The sequence below is a fragment of the Gadus morhua genome, chromosome 21 (assembly GCF_902167405.1).
Source record: "Gadus morhua chromosome 21, gadMor3.0, whole genome shotgun sequence".
NCBI classification, from domain to species: domain Eukaryota; kingdom Metazoa; phylum Chordata; class Actinopteri; order Gadiformes; family Gadidae; genus Gadus; species Gadus morhua.
In genome coordinates, this window is record NC_044068.1 from 9,879,280 (window position 1) to 9,898,928 (window position 19,649).

The 19,649-nt window shown below is 43.1% G+C and overlaps 2 protein-coding genes across 2 annotated transcripts; both read left to right on the plus strand.

Moving 5' to 3' along the window:
- Positions 1–151: 151 nt before the first annotated feature.
- LOC115534682 (uncharacterized) lies at positions 152–5,156 on the plus strand. Its single transcript, XM_030345838.1, has 6 exons — positions 152–444; positions 539–832; positions 937–1,272; positions 2,262–2,597; positions 3,517–3,624; positions 3,917–5,156. The coding sequence occupies exons 1-6, from the start codon at positions 186–188 to the stop codon at positions 4,033–4,035; spliced, it is 1,452 nt and encodes a 483-aa protein (XP_030201698.1). The 5' UTR covers positions 152–185; the 3' UTR covers positions 4,036–5,156.
- A 733-nt stretch (positions 5,157–5,889) lies between these two features.
- On the plus strand, positions 5,890–18,074 carry LOC115534680 (deleted in malignant brain tumors 1 protein). The gene is made up of 17 exons (XM_030345836.1): positions 5,890–5,984; positions 6,107–6,184; positions 6,651–6,677; positions 6,760–7,074; positions 8,032–8,325; positions 8,778–9,092; positions 9,396–9,692; positions 9,885–10,199; positions 10,380–10,685; positions 10,769–11,077; positions 11,240–11,554; positions 11,925–12,227; positions 12,322–12,612; positions 12,708–13,043; positions 15,444–15,551; positions 15,848–15,932; positions 16,269–18,074. The coding sequence occupies exons 2-17, from the start codon at positions 6,142–6,144 to the stop codon at positions 16,423–16,425; spliced, it is 3,816 nt and encodes a 1,271-aa protein (XP_030201696.1). The 5' UTR covers positions 5,890–5,984; positions 6,107–6,141; the 3' UTR covers positions 16,426–18,074.
- Positions 18,075–19,649: the final 1,575 nt, after the last annotated feature.

The window sequence follows — 19,649 nt, forward strand, 5'->3', positions numbered from 1 at the left end:
ACACAATGGCCAGTGGGCAGGGGCGGCCTTCCCTACAGGCGGGTTAGGCGGCCGCCTAGAGCGCCATCTAGAGGGGGAGCGCAAAATAGTGCCCCCCCCCCCCCCCCGTTAATAATCGCTCCATACCCCCCCCCCCCCCCCCCCCCCCCCCCCGTCCCCGTCAACAATCTCGCCTAGAGCGCCAAATGTGCTGGGGCCGCCCCTGCCAGTGGGGAACGATATGTGACGACGAATGGGGAATGAGTAACACTGAAGTAGTGTGCCGGCAAATGGGGTGTGGCCATGGCCTTTCTTTCGGTAGTGAATTTGGTGCAGGAAGTGGCCCAATATGGCTGGACGATGTTGTTTGTACCGGTGAAGAGGACGCGATCACTCAGTGTTCTCATCAGAACTATGGCGATAATAACTGCGGTCATAGTGAAGATGTGGGCATTGTATGTTCAGGTAAGCAAACACCATTTGTTTGGAAAAAGGTAGTTGTCATTTGTATGGTATTGATCCGTTTGTCCGACATTGATACGGGTTTTCCTGTTTGCAGGAAATGTTGCCAAGCCACATGTATCTCTGAACCCGGGTCCAGAGGTAAACTTCGGTGACAGAGTTGAAATAACGTGCTCTGTGGAAATAACCGACCACCTGGGAGGAATGTTTGTCTTACAAAAGACACCAGGCCCCTTCAGAATGCAGAGATACTCTGTGAGTGAAACTGAAACCTTCACCATCCCCAAGACCAACTTGAGCCATGGAGGCTTGTATCACTGCCTTTTTCAAAAGAAAATCCCATCCAAAACCATTGACATGCTGGGGGATCCTGTTGAGCTCAAAGTCACAGGTCAGACTGTTTTTACCTGTTGTGTTTATGACATGCCCTGACAACAAGGCGTCGGCCAATCCTCCGTGAGCTCACACAAGTTCTGTTTGGTGTCCCCTTCACAGTGAAACTCCAGCAGCCCATCATCTCCCTGCCATCGGGTGGCCCCATGATGCTTATGCCCACTAACAAAATAGAGGTCGAGGGAGGAAGCACCTTCGCCATCTCTTGCTCCATTTTCTCCAAATACGAGGGGGGGTCCTTCTACCTCCGCAAGACCAACACCACCGCCACAAAGCTTCAGGCAGCGTTAAGCCACTCCATCATCCAAGTGGCTTCCTTTGATTTCTCAGAAGTGACCCCGCAAGATCAGGGCGATTACACATGTGTCTATTCCATCAATATCTCTACACAATCCTTCCATTCAGTCCCCTCGAAAACAATCCAGGTCATAGTGTCAGGTGAGTTCCAGGACTTTGTGTCAGATGTTCCATGTTAGTGCAGTGAATAGACCCTTTTCAGAAAGGTGTCATCGTAGGATTAACACAGGTGTGGGTACTTAAATGGAGCGGACCCTTAATTAGTGTTACTAGCGACACCTATCCACATAGACCTATTATAGGTCTATGATGGATCGATAAAAGCAGAGATATTTTTTGCATGGCACGATTACATACAAAGTCAATGCAAAGAAGCGAAAAAGATGCGACGAATGGAGACGTTTCTTGGCGGTTGGTACTGACTGCGTGAAAGGTGTGAATGGCCCAGCGCGAATGGTTTGAATGGCGTAGCGCAAACCTAAATTACTACTTCTAAATGATGTTTGCTCAAGTTAAAATGTATGCTGACAGGCTTATATGATGCAGCTGCTTCATGCAAGTTTTGCACAAAGCTGCGTCAAATAAGGCTGTAAGCGTTGAGTTTCTCTCAGCATCGCTCACGTCCTGAAGTCCTAATTGAATCACAAAAGTGGCTCATGTGACTAGGTTTGTGATGTCCACCTAATCAGATATATGGATACTAGAATCAACAGGTGATCAAGCTTAGAACTCGCTCTGCGCATGACATCAGATTTCAGATTCACTTACACATATGAGAAGTTAGATACTTATTCCACCATGCAAGTTCTCATTAGACATTCTCAGTGCCACTTTAAGTGTGTCTTTTTAGGGTTTAATGAGGGTAGGATGAGTAAGATTATGAAAGAATGTCTATTCTACGGCTCAACACGCCAAGATAATGTAACGCATACACGCATGTAAATTGTTTTTAGGGGAATTACATGGGAGAAAAAAAACGCAATATAAAAGAAAGTAAAGAATTGCATCGTATTTAACCCTTACTTCAGACACTGATTTCTTGCTGTTGTTTTTATGACATGCCATAACAACAAGGGGTTGGCCAATCCTCAGTGAGCTCACACAAGTTCTGTTTGGTGTCTCCTTCACAGTGAAACTACTGCAGCCCATCATCTTCCTGCCATCGGGTGGCCCCATGATGCTTATGCCCGCTAACAAAATAGAGGTCAAGGGAGGAAGCACCTTCGCCATCTCTTGCTTCATTTTCTCCAAATACGAGGGGGGGTCCTTCTATCTACGCAAGACCAACACCAACGCCACAAAGCTTCAGGCAGCGTTAAGCCACTCCATCATCCAAACGGCTTCCTTTGATTTCTCAGACGTGACTACACAAGACCAGGGCGATTACACATGTGTCTATTCCATCAATATCTCTACACAATCCTTCCATTCAGTCCCCTCTAAAACAATCCAAGTCACAGTGTCAGGTGAGTTCCAGGACTTTGTGTTAGCTTTTCTACACGCCAACATAATGTAACACATAGACACTCATGTAAATTGTTTTTAGGGGAATTACTGGTGAGAAAAAAAACTTGATATAAAAGTAAAAATAAAACTTCAGACACTTATTTCCAAAGAATAGGCAAAAACAAAACTCTTACATGATGCGATATGTGTTGAGGTTGATCCAATTCAAGCCTTAAAATAAAACCTATATAACTAGTAGGATAAAAGAGCGTCTAAAGCGAGGAACACACTGGCCCAACCGTTGGCCATCTGAAACGTTTGGGGAGACTCGGGAACAAATCTGTTCGGTGTGTTCAGCTGTGCTGGAAGCTTTTGGAACAGAGCAGACGGTTTCTGGTCAGATTCAACATGCAAATCTGAGAGCATAGGCGTCTGAGGTATAGAGCCTCTGATTGGTTGTGTACGACCGGTTCGATGGAAATAATGGACAGGTAGAGGCAACTCTGGCTTCATGCTGCGCTCATCGCCAGAGTTCTAAGCCTCGTCGGCCGTTATCCCTTACATGTTACACTCAGTGCACCATGTTTTCAAATGCATTTAGGGGAACATTTATTGCACAAAAAAGCCTTGCAAGTTGTCTGATTGCAGTCAATTAACACATTGCAAATAGCCTGTGGGTCTCATTCATTTTTGTGTTTCTCCCCCAAACCCTCCGTCAAAAAAAAGTCCGCTTTTTTACTATCACGGACATGATCCTAATCCGAACCGTATCCGAAACCGAGGCCCAAAACGGTTATCTGAACCGAACTGTGGACACACTGATCCGTTTCACCCCTAAAATACGACGCCCCGGGACCGGTTTGGCCGTGCCTAATGCCACTGGATACTCAATATACTTTTGCTATCCTGGGGTAAACTCTTCAAAACTTTCTCCAACAGGATCTGATGTCCCTTCAACCATGAGAAGAACCATGGTTGGTCTCGCGCTTGTCCTGATACTGTCCACCATTGTGTATCTATGCTGGAGAAGGAGAAGAATGGCGTCACGTTAGTGGCACACACACACACACACACACACACACACACACACACACACACACACACACACACACACACACACACACACACACACACACACAGCTGTACATTTAGAAAAGGTACTTATTGTAGAAACACCATACCAGTTAGTTAGTGTCACAAATCAGACTTTACATTCATAATGTTCAAACTGATAGCAGACGAGCTCAACTCTGGGGGAATAGAGCTAGCTTAATAACAAACAAGGATGACTGCTTGTTTTGCTACCCTAAGAAACACTTTGTTGTACTTTGTGTTTCAGGTGCCATGGTACATAAGGGCCAAAACGAGGTCGAGTCCGACAACAATCTGGAGAGTAATGCCGCCGAAGACCTATTAGGGCGAGTTTCTTACGAGCTTGAGCCACTTGTTCATTCATGAAAACAAACACAGTAGAAGTGCCAATGGGATGTGGTGTTATGTAATCATTCATATATCGTCAGGGTTCTGGAAATGGAACTGAATAATCTACTGAAAATGTTAATTGAGAGATAACCGTATGTAGATACCACTTTGACAGCCTTGTCACATTGCTGCGATACGTCAGCGTGGCACCCATATTTGAGAGGCCAAGACTGGCTTTTAAGCAAATACAAGTAAACAGGCTTCAGTTTGTAATATATGATTTAATATGAATTCAAAAACTAAAATCGGTTGAGAAATGTAAACGCAATTGTGCTTATCCCGTTGTATTTGCTTATAGACATTACCAATATGTCAGCGAAGTTGACATATGATCCAAAGGCCAATGCAGTGTCTATGGACTGTATATATGTCTATCGATGGTACTGAATGCAAAATTAGGTATTCAGTTCCTACATGCTGTTTGAGTTTAGTTCAAAGATGGGACCAAGATGGGCCCAAGATATTTAAAGGGATGATGTCATGCCACCAGGTGTGTGATTAGCCATGACAAGCCGTTTGAAAATCTTCCTTTCCCGGTACCCTAGTGACATCCTTATTGGGCCTACCTAGATCTATTCTGGATAGATCAGTCCACCAGCCTACCAAGTGGACTGTGACAATTGTTGCTTATCTATCAATCATACATCTAGGTGGACACGCCCACTAGTGATGTCACTAGGGCACAGGGAAAGGCAGATTTTCAAACGGCTTGTAATGTCTAATCACACTCACACATGGTGGAATGATATCACCCCTTTCCGACCGAGTCACAGATTATCAAAAAATGAGGTAAAATAAATAAAGGTAATACGAATGAATGTGGCTATATTTTTTTTTTTTGGAGATTTAAATAAATGCCATTAAAGAAGGCATTGGTGTGAAAGTAAGAGATGGCTCGCTATTTTTTTGAGTGTCTTTGTATTGGTTTAAATATCTTAGCCTCAAGCATTGTATCCTTTTTGACCGATATTGCAAGCTTTTTATTTTAGTTTGAGACCACTGCTGATGATGTCAGATAACAACGTTTATTTACTGTGCCAATGTGGATATCTCATAGCAATGTACTTTTAAATAAAGTAGTGGATGTTACTTGAAAATGTTTTGTTCTTTACATTGTAGAATATAGTGAATGGGGCAGGGGAGTCAAAACAGTGATCATAGCACCAGCACAACAAGCTGCAGCTGTTTTTTTTTTATTATTTATTTATTTTATTTATAGAACTGTGCAACTGGAGGAGGACTGCTCCAAACAAAATTTCGTTGTCTTGTACAATGACAATAAAGATTGTTCTATTATTCTATTATAACAAGCTGCAGCGATCGGATAACCTGCTTAATAACCTGGAAAACCTGCCTTGGATCCTGCTTAATCAGAATTGCACCATTAAAGGAACCGGCCAGGTTGCAAAGTGGTTTGTTGGGACGTAAGTTAGCCATGACTTTTGTTCAACTCAAATCGCCTCGCGGTGTAGATGCCTTCCGAAGTTGGGGAGTTTGCTATGCATTATAATTATATATCAATTAAAAACAATAAAAAAATATATAGGTTCCAAACGAGTATGACGAGTGTTTAGCAGCTTCCATGGCTGTATGTCTGTTTGTTCCAACACAGGTAATCGCAGACCAACTCGCATTGCCCCTTGCTTGCTTATCCAAATGCGACAGAGTGAATACGGTTAACCACGTTTTCTTTTCCCAAACTGTGTAAATATTGCCCACAATTTACAAAATACAACTTTAATGATTGATCCAAAAGTCAACAGGCATTCCAAGTCCAAAGGCCATTTTTGTCATTTCATCTATGTCACATGTACAGGGATGTTCTTTTTGTCTTTTTTTCATATCCAGACTTTTCCACTATTTCGATTTAGTATCCTGGATTTTTCTGCTGTTAAGGAGATCCTTTGGTTGGGTGTACTAAGAAGGTAAAACATATCAATCATTATCTTAACAAATTGCCACAGCCAAATGGTTATACTTTTTGTCCACATAAATGAGCACCTACAAGTTAAACAACTACTACTTGTGTATTTCTTTTTATCCTCAGTATTAACAGGAGTTAGGCTGTCCTTCATAACTACTATGAATACCATACATCTTCATGTCCTCCTTGTTATAGCCATAGGTAAGGATGTTTCTATCCTCTTCTGTTGCAAATGTGAAATATACGTGAACATTTTTATAATCGAGTTAATGTAGGGAGATCAACGCTATTTATTTAACAGTACATTGACCAAATAATAACATCCTGATAACATCTGGCCCATCACGGAGGCATATAACAAGACACCAGAGACATTCTAGAGACACACAAGACATAAGAAAAACATAAATTATTATTAATTATTTGAGAACTTATTTGTTTCAGTCAACAGATCGAGATCTTTATCAGCTAGTAGATTGCATCATAGTTAGTAAGTAGTTAGTTCTGGCGTAATACAATAAATGTATTAGCTATAATTATAACAAACTCATTAGCCAATATGTATTATTGATAGGCCAATAGTTGGTTATTATTTTATTATTATACAATGTAATATAATGAAATTATTATTATTATGAATCCCTTAATTGTTTTGTTTCCTCTGTAGGTCTACTGAATTTCCCTCTGAGTGCAGGTAAGCACATTCAATCCATTTTACAAACAACGTGTGCTATACAAAGAGCAAAGACCACAACCCCCCCCCCACCCCCCTCCAGGCGCAGCGGTGATGCGGCTGGTCAACGGGCCCACCAGCTGCTCCGGTCGGGTGGAGGTGTTCCACCGCGACACCTGGGGCACTGTGTGTGACGACGGCTGGACCCTGATGAACACCGAGGTGGTGTGCAACTCACTGGACTGCGGCACGGCCCTGGAGATCAAGCCGCGCGCATTCTACGGCGAGGGCAAAGAGGAGATCTGGCTGGACGACGTGCGCTGCTCCGGCAAGGAGACCTCGTTGCTGAAATGCGAACACAGAGAATTGGGCACCAACAACTGCGGCCACGGCGAAGACGTGGGGGTCGTGTGTTCAGGTTCGGCTGCAGTACAACAACGTGTTTTTATATTTGTTTTTTATATATCGCCTGTTGTCCTAACAGTCCACACCACAGATTTGTTTTTCTTAAGGGAGGTGAATGTAACAAGACCAATGTGTCTCAATGTATCGTCCGTGACACTGGGGTGTTACGTGCGTTACGTTGCAGCCATACAGATTAGACCCACCCTTGCTCGATGCCGTTCATCATGGACAGCGGTGTGACACGCGGCAGTAGACCTTACCTAGAACGGCGCAATATGTATACATTCACACGGGTTAAAAGGGGGGAAGCATATATAACAAAGGTCTATGTCAGCGGGGAAGCAAGGCAGATTTTGGTCTACCTGGCAATGAGGTCAACCACGCATAAGGAGTCCCACCGCCTTAGAGAAGTTTGGGGATAATTGGGTATTGAGCAGCATATTGAAGAAGAGTCGTCACATTGGCCACATTGTGAAGTAGTATTATACATCCAACGTGAACAAAGTACAGATGACATGCCAGGTCAACTACCTGCCACAATGGCAAGGCTACAATTCTACTTAGACCCCTCCAATATCAGCACTTGATAGGTGACTAAAAAGAGTTACATATATGCATATGCAATGTTTGCTTAGTTAGATCTCATCCCCTAGTTCTGGGACATTGAAACCCAAACTTCCGGAAAAGGTATTCAATAGATTACAATTGTTTGTGTTTTGCGGTTGCCGGTGTTGTTATATCTATAAAATTGATGATGTTATGTTTAAATAATAATCATATAATGTATTAATAAAAATGTAATATGTATTATTATCTATAAAACAAGCGACAGTTTCATTCAAAATGCATTTATGACACTACAGAGTAGAGAAGTCAGAAGTCATTCTTACTCTTACACGGTCACAGAAATTAAATTCACAAATCCAAGGATCTGTTGCTTCGTGGAAACTTGTTGGGGTTTCTTTTTCAGACCACATCAAGCTGCTCAATGGGACTCAGCGTTGTGAGGGTCGCATTGAGGTCAAACATGGTGATCAGTGGAGGAAATTGTGCAGCAGTGGCTGGAGCCAGAAAGAGCATGAGGTGTTGTGTCAGGAGCTGAAATGTGGGACCCCGCTTACTGGACAGGATATGCCAGACTTTGGGGACAGAATTGCGCCAATAGGAGTCAAGGCAAGTTGCCTGGGAAACGAGACGTCATTCATGGAGTGTGAAATCAAGGAAACAGCCGACACTTGTGACAGTGCCTCCCTTCTCTGTACACGTATGTTAACCCTTACTTGTATTGTTATTGGTAATGTGTGAAGAATGCGCGTGCCATTTGGTGGATGCTTTTATCGTGTTTCTTGGGATGGGTGACTCCATCCTCCTAGAAGAGCCATGCTTGAAGAGCAAGGCTCTTCTAGGGGTTTAGGGTGTTGGGTTGGATTCCAACTGGAGGGAATTGTGAAGCAGTGGCTGGAGCCAGAGTGTGGCCATTTTTGCAATCTTAAAAGTTTGTTGAAATGTGTTTTTTAATACCAACCACCCTTGAAGAGCCTGATTCTTCAAGGATGGATTTTTAAGGGTAGGTGGGCCTTCAAGGAAGCGATTGGTGTGAGGTTTAAATGGTATTAAAAAACACATTTCTGCAATTTTTTGAGAAAAAGGCATTGTTATTGGCATTTCACTCTTTGATGTTTTGTGAGTAACTGGTCCCTTTCTGAACCGGGATAGACAGTAAACAGATTCGGCTGGTCAACGGGACGACTCGTTGTTCTGGACGAGTGGAGGTCTTACACGAAGGCCAGTGGGGATCAGTCTGCGATGATAGCTGGGGCCTACAGGAGGCAGAAGTTGCGTGCCGCGAAATGAAATGCGGGACGGCCCTGGGGGTAAAATACCAAGCCCACTTTGGCCAGGGGGCTGGCCCCATTCTGCTGGATGACCTTGGGTGCAATGGCCAAGAGAGGACACTGGGAGAATGCAAACACGCAGGCTTTGGGGTCAATGACTGCAGCCATTCGGAAGATGCCGGCGTCGAGTGTTCAGGTATTCTCTTTTATTCACAATTCATCTCCAAATCAAGTGGGAATTCTATGTTGACACACTGGAAAATGATTAAAATCATTCATCCTTTTTTCACCAAACGAGTCAATGTCGGAAAAGTCCCATCTCAAGCAGACATTCAGTAGATGTTTGATGAGGCATGATCATGGGATCAAGAGAAGCAAGGCACAAAACGAGAGGCAAAAGAAGATGGAAGGCTTGAAGGCTTGAATGCTTTTTTACTCTACAAGGAAAAGGGCTGTTTGGTGAGAATGCGTTATGTAATGTACTATTTGCCCTTTTCAGAGAAAGTCAAGCTGTTCAACGGCACCAGTCGTTGCAACGGTCGACTGGAAGTTGAACACGAGGGCCAGTGGGTGAAGATTTGTAAAAACAGCCATTGGGGAAATAAGGAAGAGTCACTGGTGTGCCGTGAGTTAGATTGCGGCACGCCGGATAAAAAGGCTGTGAGGCTCAACATCGGAGCGGGTACTAATCTGGGAAGTTTCACGGCCAGCTGCATCGGCGCTGAGACCTCCATCGCCGCCTGCCCGCTTCAGTCGAACCCGAGCGCATGTGAAGCAGCAGTTGTTTACTGCACAGGTAAAAGATAGCGTGTTGATTTTTTTCATCATGTGCATAATTGAGGTACCACATATTCTTGGTCATTATTTTATTAGTTGAGTTAGAAAAATTGTTAGATGTATACTGTGTGTATGTGTGTGTGTGTGTGTTGCGTTAATACCTGTCCGAGTTGTAGAATCAATGACTATTGTATTCTTGTATTACGCACAGGCCATCCAAATATTAAACTGGTGAATGGCACTGATCGATGCACGGGGAGAGTGGAGGTCCAAAACGACGGCCAATGGGGAACTGTGTGTGATGACTCCTGGGACATCAGGGACGCACAGGTCGCATGCCGAGCGATGGACTGCGGAACACCCTTACTCATCAAACCTGCAGCCTACTATGGCCCGGGCCGCGGTAACGTCTGGTTAGACGACTTGGAATGTTTGGGTAACGAGACCTCGCTCATGCAATGCAAACGCACAGGCTTTGGTGAGAGCAACTGTAACCACATGGAAGATGCTGGAGTGCAATGTTCAAGTGAGTGTCCTGACCTTTAACTGTTCAGTCATTTAGCAGACGGTTTAATCCAAAGCGATTTAACAGATGCCTACGGGTAGGCTTTGGACATAAGGGATCACCCTTTAAATAACAAATGTCATTTCAGACGGTTGTTTGATTGCGATTGCGTCTCTGATCCTCCCATCCTGTGTTCTGCAGTTTCCACCCGACTCCTGAACGGGAGCAACCACTGCTCAGGCAGAGTGGAGATCAACCAGGAAGGACACTGGGCAACAGTGTTTAATGCTAACTGGGGGCTCAATGAAGCGCTTGTGGTGTGCAGAGAGATGCAATGTGGAGAACCGGTGGTGGCCTCAACACCGTTCAATTTCGGACATGCCGGCCAGGCAACAGGGTACACCACCACTTGTAACGGCAGAGAAACCTCGATAAGCCAGTGCTCCCTTAGAGGATATGCCCAGACCAGCCAGAATCATGCTGCTGCGGCAACAGTAGTTTGTTCAGGTAAGAACTCTTTGGGAAGTCTGGACGTCTGAAAGGCACACTTATCACGTTACTATTTTTATATATTTTGTATTTTGTCCTAGGTAACGTGAGGTTAGTCAATGGATCCAATAAGTGCACCGGAAGGGTTGAATTGTACCAGAATGGCCAATGGGGAAGTGTGTGCGATGAAACCTGGGATATGAATGATGCGGCGGTGGTGTGTACGTATCTCCAATGTGGTAGGGCCCAGAAGATCCCTAATTCTGGCTTCTTTGGCCGAGGCAGCACAAACATGTTGATCGGAGAAATTAGTTGTACTGGACGCGAGCACTCACCTGACGAATGCAAACAGAAGAACATTGGTTCCTCGACTTGCAACAGCACCTCAGTGGCTGGACTTCTGTGCTCAGGTAAGGGAACTTAGTTATTGTTTCATGTACTATATTATATTCAAATAAATACTATGAGACCACTCCCAAGAAAATTACAATCTAAATCAAATGCATAAATATTAGGTAGAAATTACAATGACAGATTTTATCTTTCTTCCAACAACCTGTCCACAACCACAGATGGTTTGCCCACGCGCTTGGTCCATTCCACGGGTCAATGTTTTGGGAGAGTGGAGGTCCAACATGCAGGCCAGTGGGGCACTGTGTGTGGTGAAGACTGGTCCATGTCCGACGCTATGGTTGTGTGTGGTCTCTTGGGATGCGGGAATGCGGCGAGCATCTCTGGTAATGCACAGTTTGAGCAAGGCACCGGGCCCATATGGGAAGCCAGCGATCTGTGTTTCAACAATGAGGCGTCAGTCTTCAAATGCTCACAGAGTGGATTCAACGGCACTAGCTGTGGCCACGAACAGGATGCCGGTGTTGTCTGCACAGGTACACAGTGAGCTGGTTAGATAATGTTATATTACTCAGAATGATTCTGAAGTCTGATTGCCAATGAGCAAAAGTCTGGGTAATCAGGGTGTTTCACTTTATTTGGCTTCATATTGTTTTCGAGCAATCATCTTGCTGGAGGTTGAAATCTGTAAGCACTTAATTTGCGGACTCAACTCCGCCAGAAGTATTCAACAGTAAAAAAGTATAACTCTTTCAAATCAACGTTTTGTCTGCTGAAGAAGAATGTACCGATTCCTGTTACAGTTAATATGGCTGCTCCTTCCCTTTAGTTTATTATTCCTCCAGCTTAAACAATCTATGTATCTGTTTTTAATGCAGTTCACGTTTCTTCTCTTCTTGTATCCAGAATCGATAAGGTTGGTCAATGGCAGAAGCGAATGTTCTGGCCGGCTGGAGATTTCACACAATGGCCAGTGGGGAACGATATGTGACGACGAATGGGAAATGAGTAACACTGAAGTAGTGTGCCGGCAGATGGGGTGTGGCCAGGGCCTTTCTTTCGGTGGTGAATTTGGTGCAGGAAGTGGCCCAATATGGCTGGACAATGTTGTTTGTACCGGTGAAGAGGACGCGATCACTCAGTGTCCTCATCAGAGCTATGGCGAAAATAACTGCGGTCATAGTGAAGATGTGGGCATTGTATGTTTAGGTAAGCAAACACCATTTGTTTTGAAAAATGTAATTGTCATTTGTATGGTATTGATCCGTTTGTCCAACATTGATACGGGTTTTCCTGTTTGCAGGAAATTTACCCAAGCCACATGTATCTCTGAACCCGGGTCCAGAGGTAAACTTCGGTGACAGAGTTGAAATAACGTGCTCCGTGTTAACCGACCACCTGGGAGGAACGTATGTTTTACAAAAGACACCAGGCCCCTTCAGAATGCAGAGATACTCTGCGAGTGAAACTGCAACCTTCACTATCCCCAAGACCAACTTGAGCCATGGAGGCTTGTATCACTGCCATTTTCAAAAGAAAATCCTATCTAAAACCATTGACATGCTGGGGGATCCTGTTGAGCTCAAAGTCACAGGTCAGTCTCACTGTTGTTTCTATGACATGCCATAACAACAAGGCGTCGGCCAATCCGTGAGCTCACACAAGTTCTGTTTGGTGTCTCCTTCACAGTGAAACTACAGCAGCCCATCATCTCCCTGCCATCGGGTGGCCCCATGATGCTTATACCCACTAACAAAATAGAGGTCAAGGGAGGAAGCACCTTCTCCATCTCTTGCTCCATTTTCTCAAAATACGAGGGAGGGTGCTTCTACCTGCGCAAGTCCAACACCACCGCCACAAAGCATCAGGAATCGTTAAGCCACTCCATCATCCAAGTGGCTTACTTTGATTTCTTAGACGTCACCACGCAAGACCAGGGCGATTACACATGTGTCTATTCCATCAATATCTCTACACAATCCTTCCATTCAGTGCCCTCGAAAATAATCCAGGTCATAGTGTCAGGTGAGTTCCAGGACTTTGTGTCACAAGTTCCATGTTAGTGCAGTGAATAGACCCTTTTCAGAAAGGTGTCATCGTAGGATTAACACAGGTGTGGGTACTTAAATGGAGCGGACCCTTAATTAGTGTTACTAGCGACACCTATCCACATAGATCTATTATGGGTCTATGATGGATATATAAAAGCAAAGAGAATTTTTGCATGGCACGATTACATAGAAAGTCAATGCAAAGAAGCGAATAGATGCGATGAATGGAGACGTTTCTTGGCGGTTGGTGTCACTTCTATTATCACTTCTAAATGATGTTCGCTCGAGTTGAAATGTATGCTGATAGGCTTATATGACGCAGCCTCATGCTAGTTTTCCACGAAGTTGCGTCAAATGAGGCTGTAAGCATTGAGTTTCTCTCAGCATCACCCACGTCCTGAAGTCCTAAATTGAAACACAAAAGTGGCACATGTGACTAAGGTTTGTAATGTCCATCTAATGAGATATATGGAAACTAGAAGCAACAGGTGATCAAGCTTAGAACTCGCTTTGCGCATGACATCAGATTTCAGATTCACTTACACATGTGAGATGTACTTAGGCCCCGTTTACAAGAAGGGAAAACGCAGATATTTCCACGCGGTTTGGCCTCTCATTTACACGAAAACACTGTTTTTATCACAGAAAACGATCATTTCTAAAAACTCTGGCCAAAGTGGAGATTTCTGAAAACGCTGTTCATGTGTTGTCGTGTCAACGGGGAGAAACAGGGTTTTAGGTTCTGAAGCGTCACATTATGCGCCAGGAAATGCTTAAAGGGGACCTTTTATGCTTTTTCGACTTTTATGACCTATAAACGTTGTTATAATGATTGATAGTCATGTTTAATCAAACTAAAGAGTCAAATAATGACGTACATGCATTTTGACGTATTCCCTGCTGACAGTCTGGGGTGGCTGTGCAGAGCGCTAAACACTCGGGACAACGTTTGCGATTCACTTGTTCACATTTCCGGGAAATCATCTACGTCGAGGCACTCCTGCCGCGCCCCCATATGCCTGGTCAAATCTTCCCGTGTGCGCGCTTCAAGGAAGGTAACCAATCACAACAGAGTTGGGTTGGCAGGAGGGGGGCGAGGGGGCGGAGAAGGACGAAACCGAGCGTTGACAGAGAATGCTGAAAGCGCCCAGATGAGAGGAAGAGTTTCCCGAAAATCTACATCGTTTTTTGCATATGGTTAAACATGACTATCAATCATTATAACAACGTTCATAGGTCATAAAAGTCGAAAAGCATAATAGGTCCCCTTTAACGTCATATGACCGCCCTATGTTTACAGTTTGTTTGTTACAGGAAGACGCTCGTGTTATTCGTTGTTGTTGATTCTGAGGATTCTGATGGCTTGCCTGGCTTTATCCTTCTCCCTACACTGCCGCCCATAGGTTTGGCATAGTTATAATGGCGCTCAACAGCGTATTTATGCGTTTTGATGTAAACGACAACTTTCTGAAAACAATGTTGTGTGCACAATGTTATTTTTGAAAACGGAGGGGGGGAAATATTTGTTTCTATAAATACCCTGCTACATATAAACGTGGCCTTATTCTTATGTATGTACTTATTCCACCATTGAGAAAAAAAACATACTATAAACGAAAGTAAAGAATTGCATCCGATTTTTGTCTAACATCAGACACTTAATTCCAAACTTTAGACAAAAACAAAACTCTTAAATGTTGCCCTATGTGTTGAGGTTGATCCAATTCAAGCCTTAAATTAAACCCTATATAACTATTAGGATAAAAGAGTGTCTAAAGCGAGGAATACACTGGCCCAACCGTTGGCCGTCTGAAACGTTTGGGGAGACTCAGACAAATCTGTTCGGTGTGTTCATCTGTGCTGGAAGCTTTTGGAACAGAGCAGATGGTTTCTGGTCAGAATCAACATGCTAATCTGAGAGCGTAGGCGTCTGAGGTATAGAGCCTCTGGTTGGTTGTGTACACAACCAGAGAATCAGCGTGGTGTTTGGGAGGGGCGGACTAGCACCGCGAGGCCTGCATCTCGCTCAAGCGGAAAATGTATGGCTACCGGTTTGGTTGGCAGTAGTCTTCGCAGTGTGTTTCAATGCAGTTGTTCTGCGAACAGGTCAGACGAGAGGCGGAGTTGTTGGATTAAGGCAGTTGGCCGTTGAGTCTTGGCGGTGTCTAGGGCCTTAAGGAAAACCATATACCAAATATGGGTTTCATTTCTGGACATATTCAGATAAACATTAGCCTTCACCCCTAAGCCCCACCCTCAAAATAATGCTATAGGTTACTGACAGAAAAGGTGTCTAAAGGGTAGGTATGGAAATGGATACTCAAAATACTTTTGGTAACACCTGGGGTAAATGCTTCAAAACTTTCTCCAACAGGATCTGCTGTCTCTTCGACCGTGACAGGAACCATGGTTGGTCTCGCGCTAGTCCTGATTCTGTCCGCCATTGTGTATCTCTGCTGGAGAAGGAGAGGAATGGCGTCACGTTAGTGACACACACACACACACACACACACACACACACACACACACACACACACACACACACACACACACACACACACACATGTACTTTTAGAAAAGGTATTTACTGTAGAAACACAGTAAACACATGTTTCACAAATCAGACTTTACATAGCTTCAGACTTTACAACATAATAATGTTAAAACTGATAGCAGACAAGCTCAACTCTGGGTGAATAGAGCTAGCATTAATACCAAACAAGGATTACTGCTTTTTTTGCTACCCCAAGAAACCCTTTGTTGTACTTTGTGTTTCAGGGGCCATGGTACAGTTCACCAGTAGAGTTGGGGAAGTGATTAAAGAAGACACTGCAGAAATAAGAGGTGGAGCGCCGAGTGAAAGGTAAAGACATAAAAAGGATAATGTCCAATAAAGCAGTTCATAATTATTTGTCAATATAGAGTCCAAGTCGTTTTATAAGGGAAGACCATGTGATATGTTTGCAATGCTTCACTGTTTAATATAGAGGCATGATATTCTAGCGGCTAGGCTCCCAAACTAAAGGTTCTGGATTCAAACCCCAATCTTCCTATTCCGTCCCTGAGCAGAATGCTCAGGGACATCGTCTATTGTCTAACAGTGTCTGTTAGACAATGACATCGTCTAACAGACACTAAGTCGCTTTGCTGAATAATCTCCCTAAAAGTACATACAAATATCCAATATTGTTCTCCTCAGGGACTATAATACCCTGGCAAATGAATATGGCAATGGTTCCAACCCCGAAGATAAGGGCCCAAACGAGGTCGAGACCGACAACAATCTGGAGAGAAATGCCACCGAAGACCTAACCGGGCGAGTTTGTTACGAGCTTGAGCCACTCATTCACTCATGAAAACAAAACAGTAAAAGGGCCAATGGGTTGTGGTGTTATGTAATCATTCATATATCGTCAAGGATCTTGGAAAGGAACTGAAGAATCTACTGAAAATTTTAATTGAGAGAGGTTACTAGTGGGATAATTGGCTACATTTAGAGCATAGATATGCATTCCATTGGACGTTCATCTGATGGCCTTCTTGGTTGTAAACTCTAGCAGGGTGATGGAACCACATTCGATGTATAAAGACGTGGCAGCCATATTGGAGAGGCCAAGACTGACTTTTAAACAAATACAAGTAAACAGGCTGCAGTTTGTTATATATGACTTAATATGAATACAAAAACTACTCACTGAAATCAGCTGAAAAATGTAAATGTAATTGTGCTTCTCATCAAGAGAAACCGCAGTTTATCCCGTTTTTAATAGATTTCCCTTATATGGCAGCAACGTGATCCAAAGGCCAACTCAGTGTCTATGTATGTCTATTGATGAAACAGAATGCAGAATTTCGCATTGAGTTCCTTCGTGCTGCTAGAGCTTAGTACAAAGATGGGACCAAGATAAAACCAATATATTACAGGGTAGATATCAAGCCACCAGGTGTGAGTGTGATTAGCCATTACAAGCCATTTGAAAATCTGCCTTCCTGTATGACCTAGCCTGCTGACATCCCTAGTGGGTGTGTCCGCCTAGATGTATACTGGCTAGATCAGTCCACCACCCTACCCAGTGGACTGTGGAAATTGTTGTTTATCTATCTATCATACATCTAGGGGGACACGCCCACTAGTGATAATCACAGATTATCAAAAAACGAATGTGGCTATGGTATATTTTAATCTGAATTAAATAAATGCCATTAAAAAAGGCAATGGTGTAAAGAAAGAGTTTCTCGCTATGTTTTTTAATGTCTTTGTATTGGATTAAATATCCCAGCCTACAGCATTGTTGCCTATGTGATCGATATTGCAAGCTCAATAGTTTAGTTTTAGACTACTGCTGATTTCAGATAAAAAAGTAAAATTGTTCAAATGTGGATTTACTCATAGCGATGTATGTTTAAATAAAGTAGTGAATGTTACTTGAAAATGTTTTGTTAATTTACAATAAAGAATATAATGAATGGGGCAGGGGAGTCAAAACAGTGACATTAACTGTAGCACAACAAGCTGCAAAGACGGATAACCTGCTTAATAACCTGGAAAACCTGCTTCGGAACCTGCTTAATCAGCATTGCACCGTTAAAGGACCCGGACAGTTTACAAGGTTATTTCTTAGGACGTAAAATTAGCCATGACTTTTGTTGTTTTGTTGATATTGATAAAAACTAGACCAAGTGATCTTGAGGGAGTTTTAATAGGAAACTAACGGAACACCAGAGAATTGGGAATTGTAAACAGGCAATTAGTACAATTGTAAACCAGCAGTTAGGCCTACTACAAGGGTAGTTGAATTCAAATAAGTAGCTCCACAGTTTTGAGAATTGGAAACCGGCTGTTACTTACTGCAATTGTAATCAGGCAGTCACTTACTGCAGGGGAAGTTGAATGTTAAATAAGTTGAACTAAAAACAAAAATGATTTCTGATATGAATGTTGACATTTTGTGCGCAAAACCTTTCAAAATCAGTTAAAAATATATAAATAAAAGGCTACGTTGGCTACCTGACGTGATTGTTTAAGATGTTTTTTATTTTTACTTTTTAACAGAAAAAAAAGAGATTTAAAATCTGATTTCCAAGTGTCCTGGTCAAGACAGGCAGCAGTAGCCTACAGTCAGACATAGCCTACACTTAAAGCATTGGAAAAATACAACTAAAACAGTCGGCAGGGGGGGATATGTATAGGCCTATCGCAAGTCATTTCGGGAGGCTCAATGAGGAGAGTAGGCTGATATTATTTATTAGCAAGAAAGTGCAAAGACATATAGGGAGGCTCAAGAAGGAGAGTAATATAACATTTAAGCAATCGGATTTCAGATTAGCAACAAAGTGTAGTCTATAGACAGAACGCCTTACCTGGGAGAGTGTCTACGGCGGGGCCGTTACAACAGTCGGAAGGGTGAGGTACCCGAGGGTGGATATGATATAGGGAGAGACGGGACGGTTGAAACGCTGCGATTTCCTCGAAAACCACGCAAGGCTTTCACGTCAAAATAGATAGATGTGTAATAGAGGCCACGTAAATAGATGTGTTTTTTGTTTCATGCCATAATAATATGACTGTATAACAGATGAGTTAGTACTTAAACCTGTGCTAAAGTGTGCAATGTCAGAGTTTTGAAGTTTAGAGGTAAAAAAGGTTTGTGTCAGTAGCCGCGCTGTCGGGACGATTGAAACACTTGTTTCAAACGCAACAGGAGTCATGTTATCCGGTTGACGTGGGCGTTTTTGTTTAAAATAAATAAAAGGATTTTCGACTGTGTATCCCTAAACATGACTTAGGACAGGGAAATAAGTAAATTTAATGCAAATGTAGTCGTCCAAAAGAAGAAAGGTGAGTTTTAATCGAAATGTGCATCTTGACAATTACGCACACATACGCACGGGCCAAAAATATATTTTAACTTATTTATATTATTTATTTATGTTATTACATTTTAGCAATGACGAGTACACTCCTATGTTGTCCGGTATGTTGCATAAAAACAAGAGTAAGGTCAATAGTTTCTTTTTCAAATATGCTGTTTCATTCGTCCCGCATGTGTGTTTCAAACGTCCCGACTAGGCGGGGCGTTTGAAACAGATCTCAACTTACGTTAAAAGTTAAAAAACAGCTCGATCATCCAAAATATATATGAAATTACACTTGTAACTAAGAGAACACACGTGTGAGTTGTTGATCACATGTTGAAATTATTTGTACAGGCCTACGTACAAATAAGTGTTTCAATCGACCCGGCTCTCCCTATAGGACCTAACCGACCGTACCGCTCCGGCTGCAGTGGTCACATGAGCAGTGGTGTGGAGTGTGGAGTGTGTGGAGAAGTAACTTGTCGGACAGCCTCAGGACTGCTATTATAGTCGTAAGATATATCAAATTATAAAACAATGAAAATAGTGTTTAGCAGCTTCCATGGCTGTATCTTTGTCGAACACAGGCAATCGCAGACGAACTCCCCTTGGTATCTTTCTCCATAAGTGCCCACAAATAAAGATGTAGTAGGCTACACAAGCTTCGATTCTGTGTTTTCATGCCACTGCCCATGCTCTTGCACGGCGCATGCTCAGGGAGACC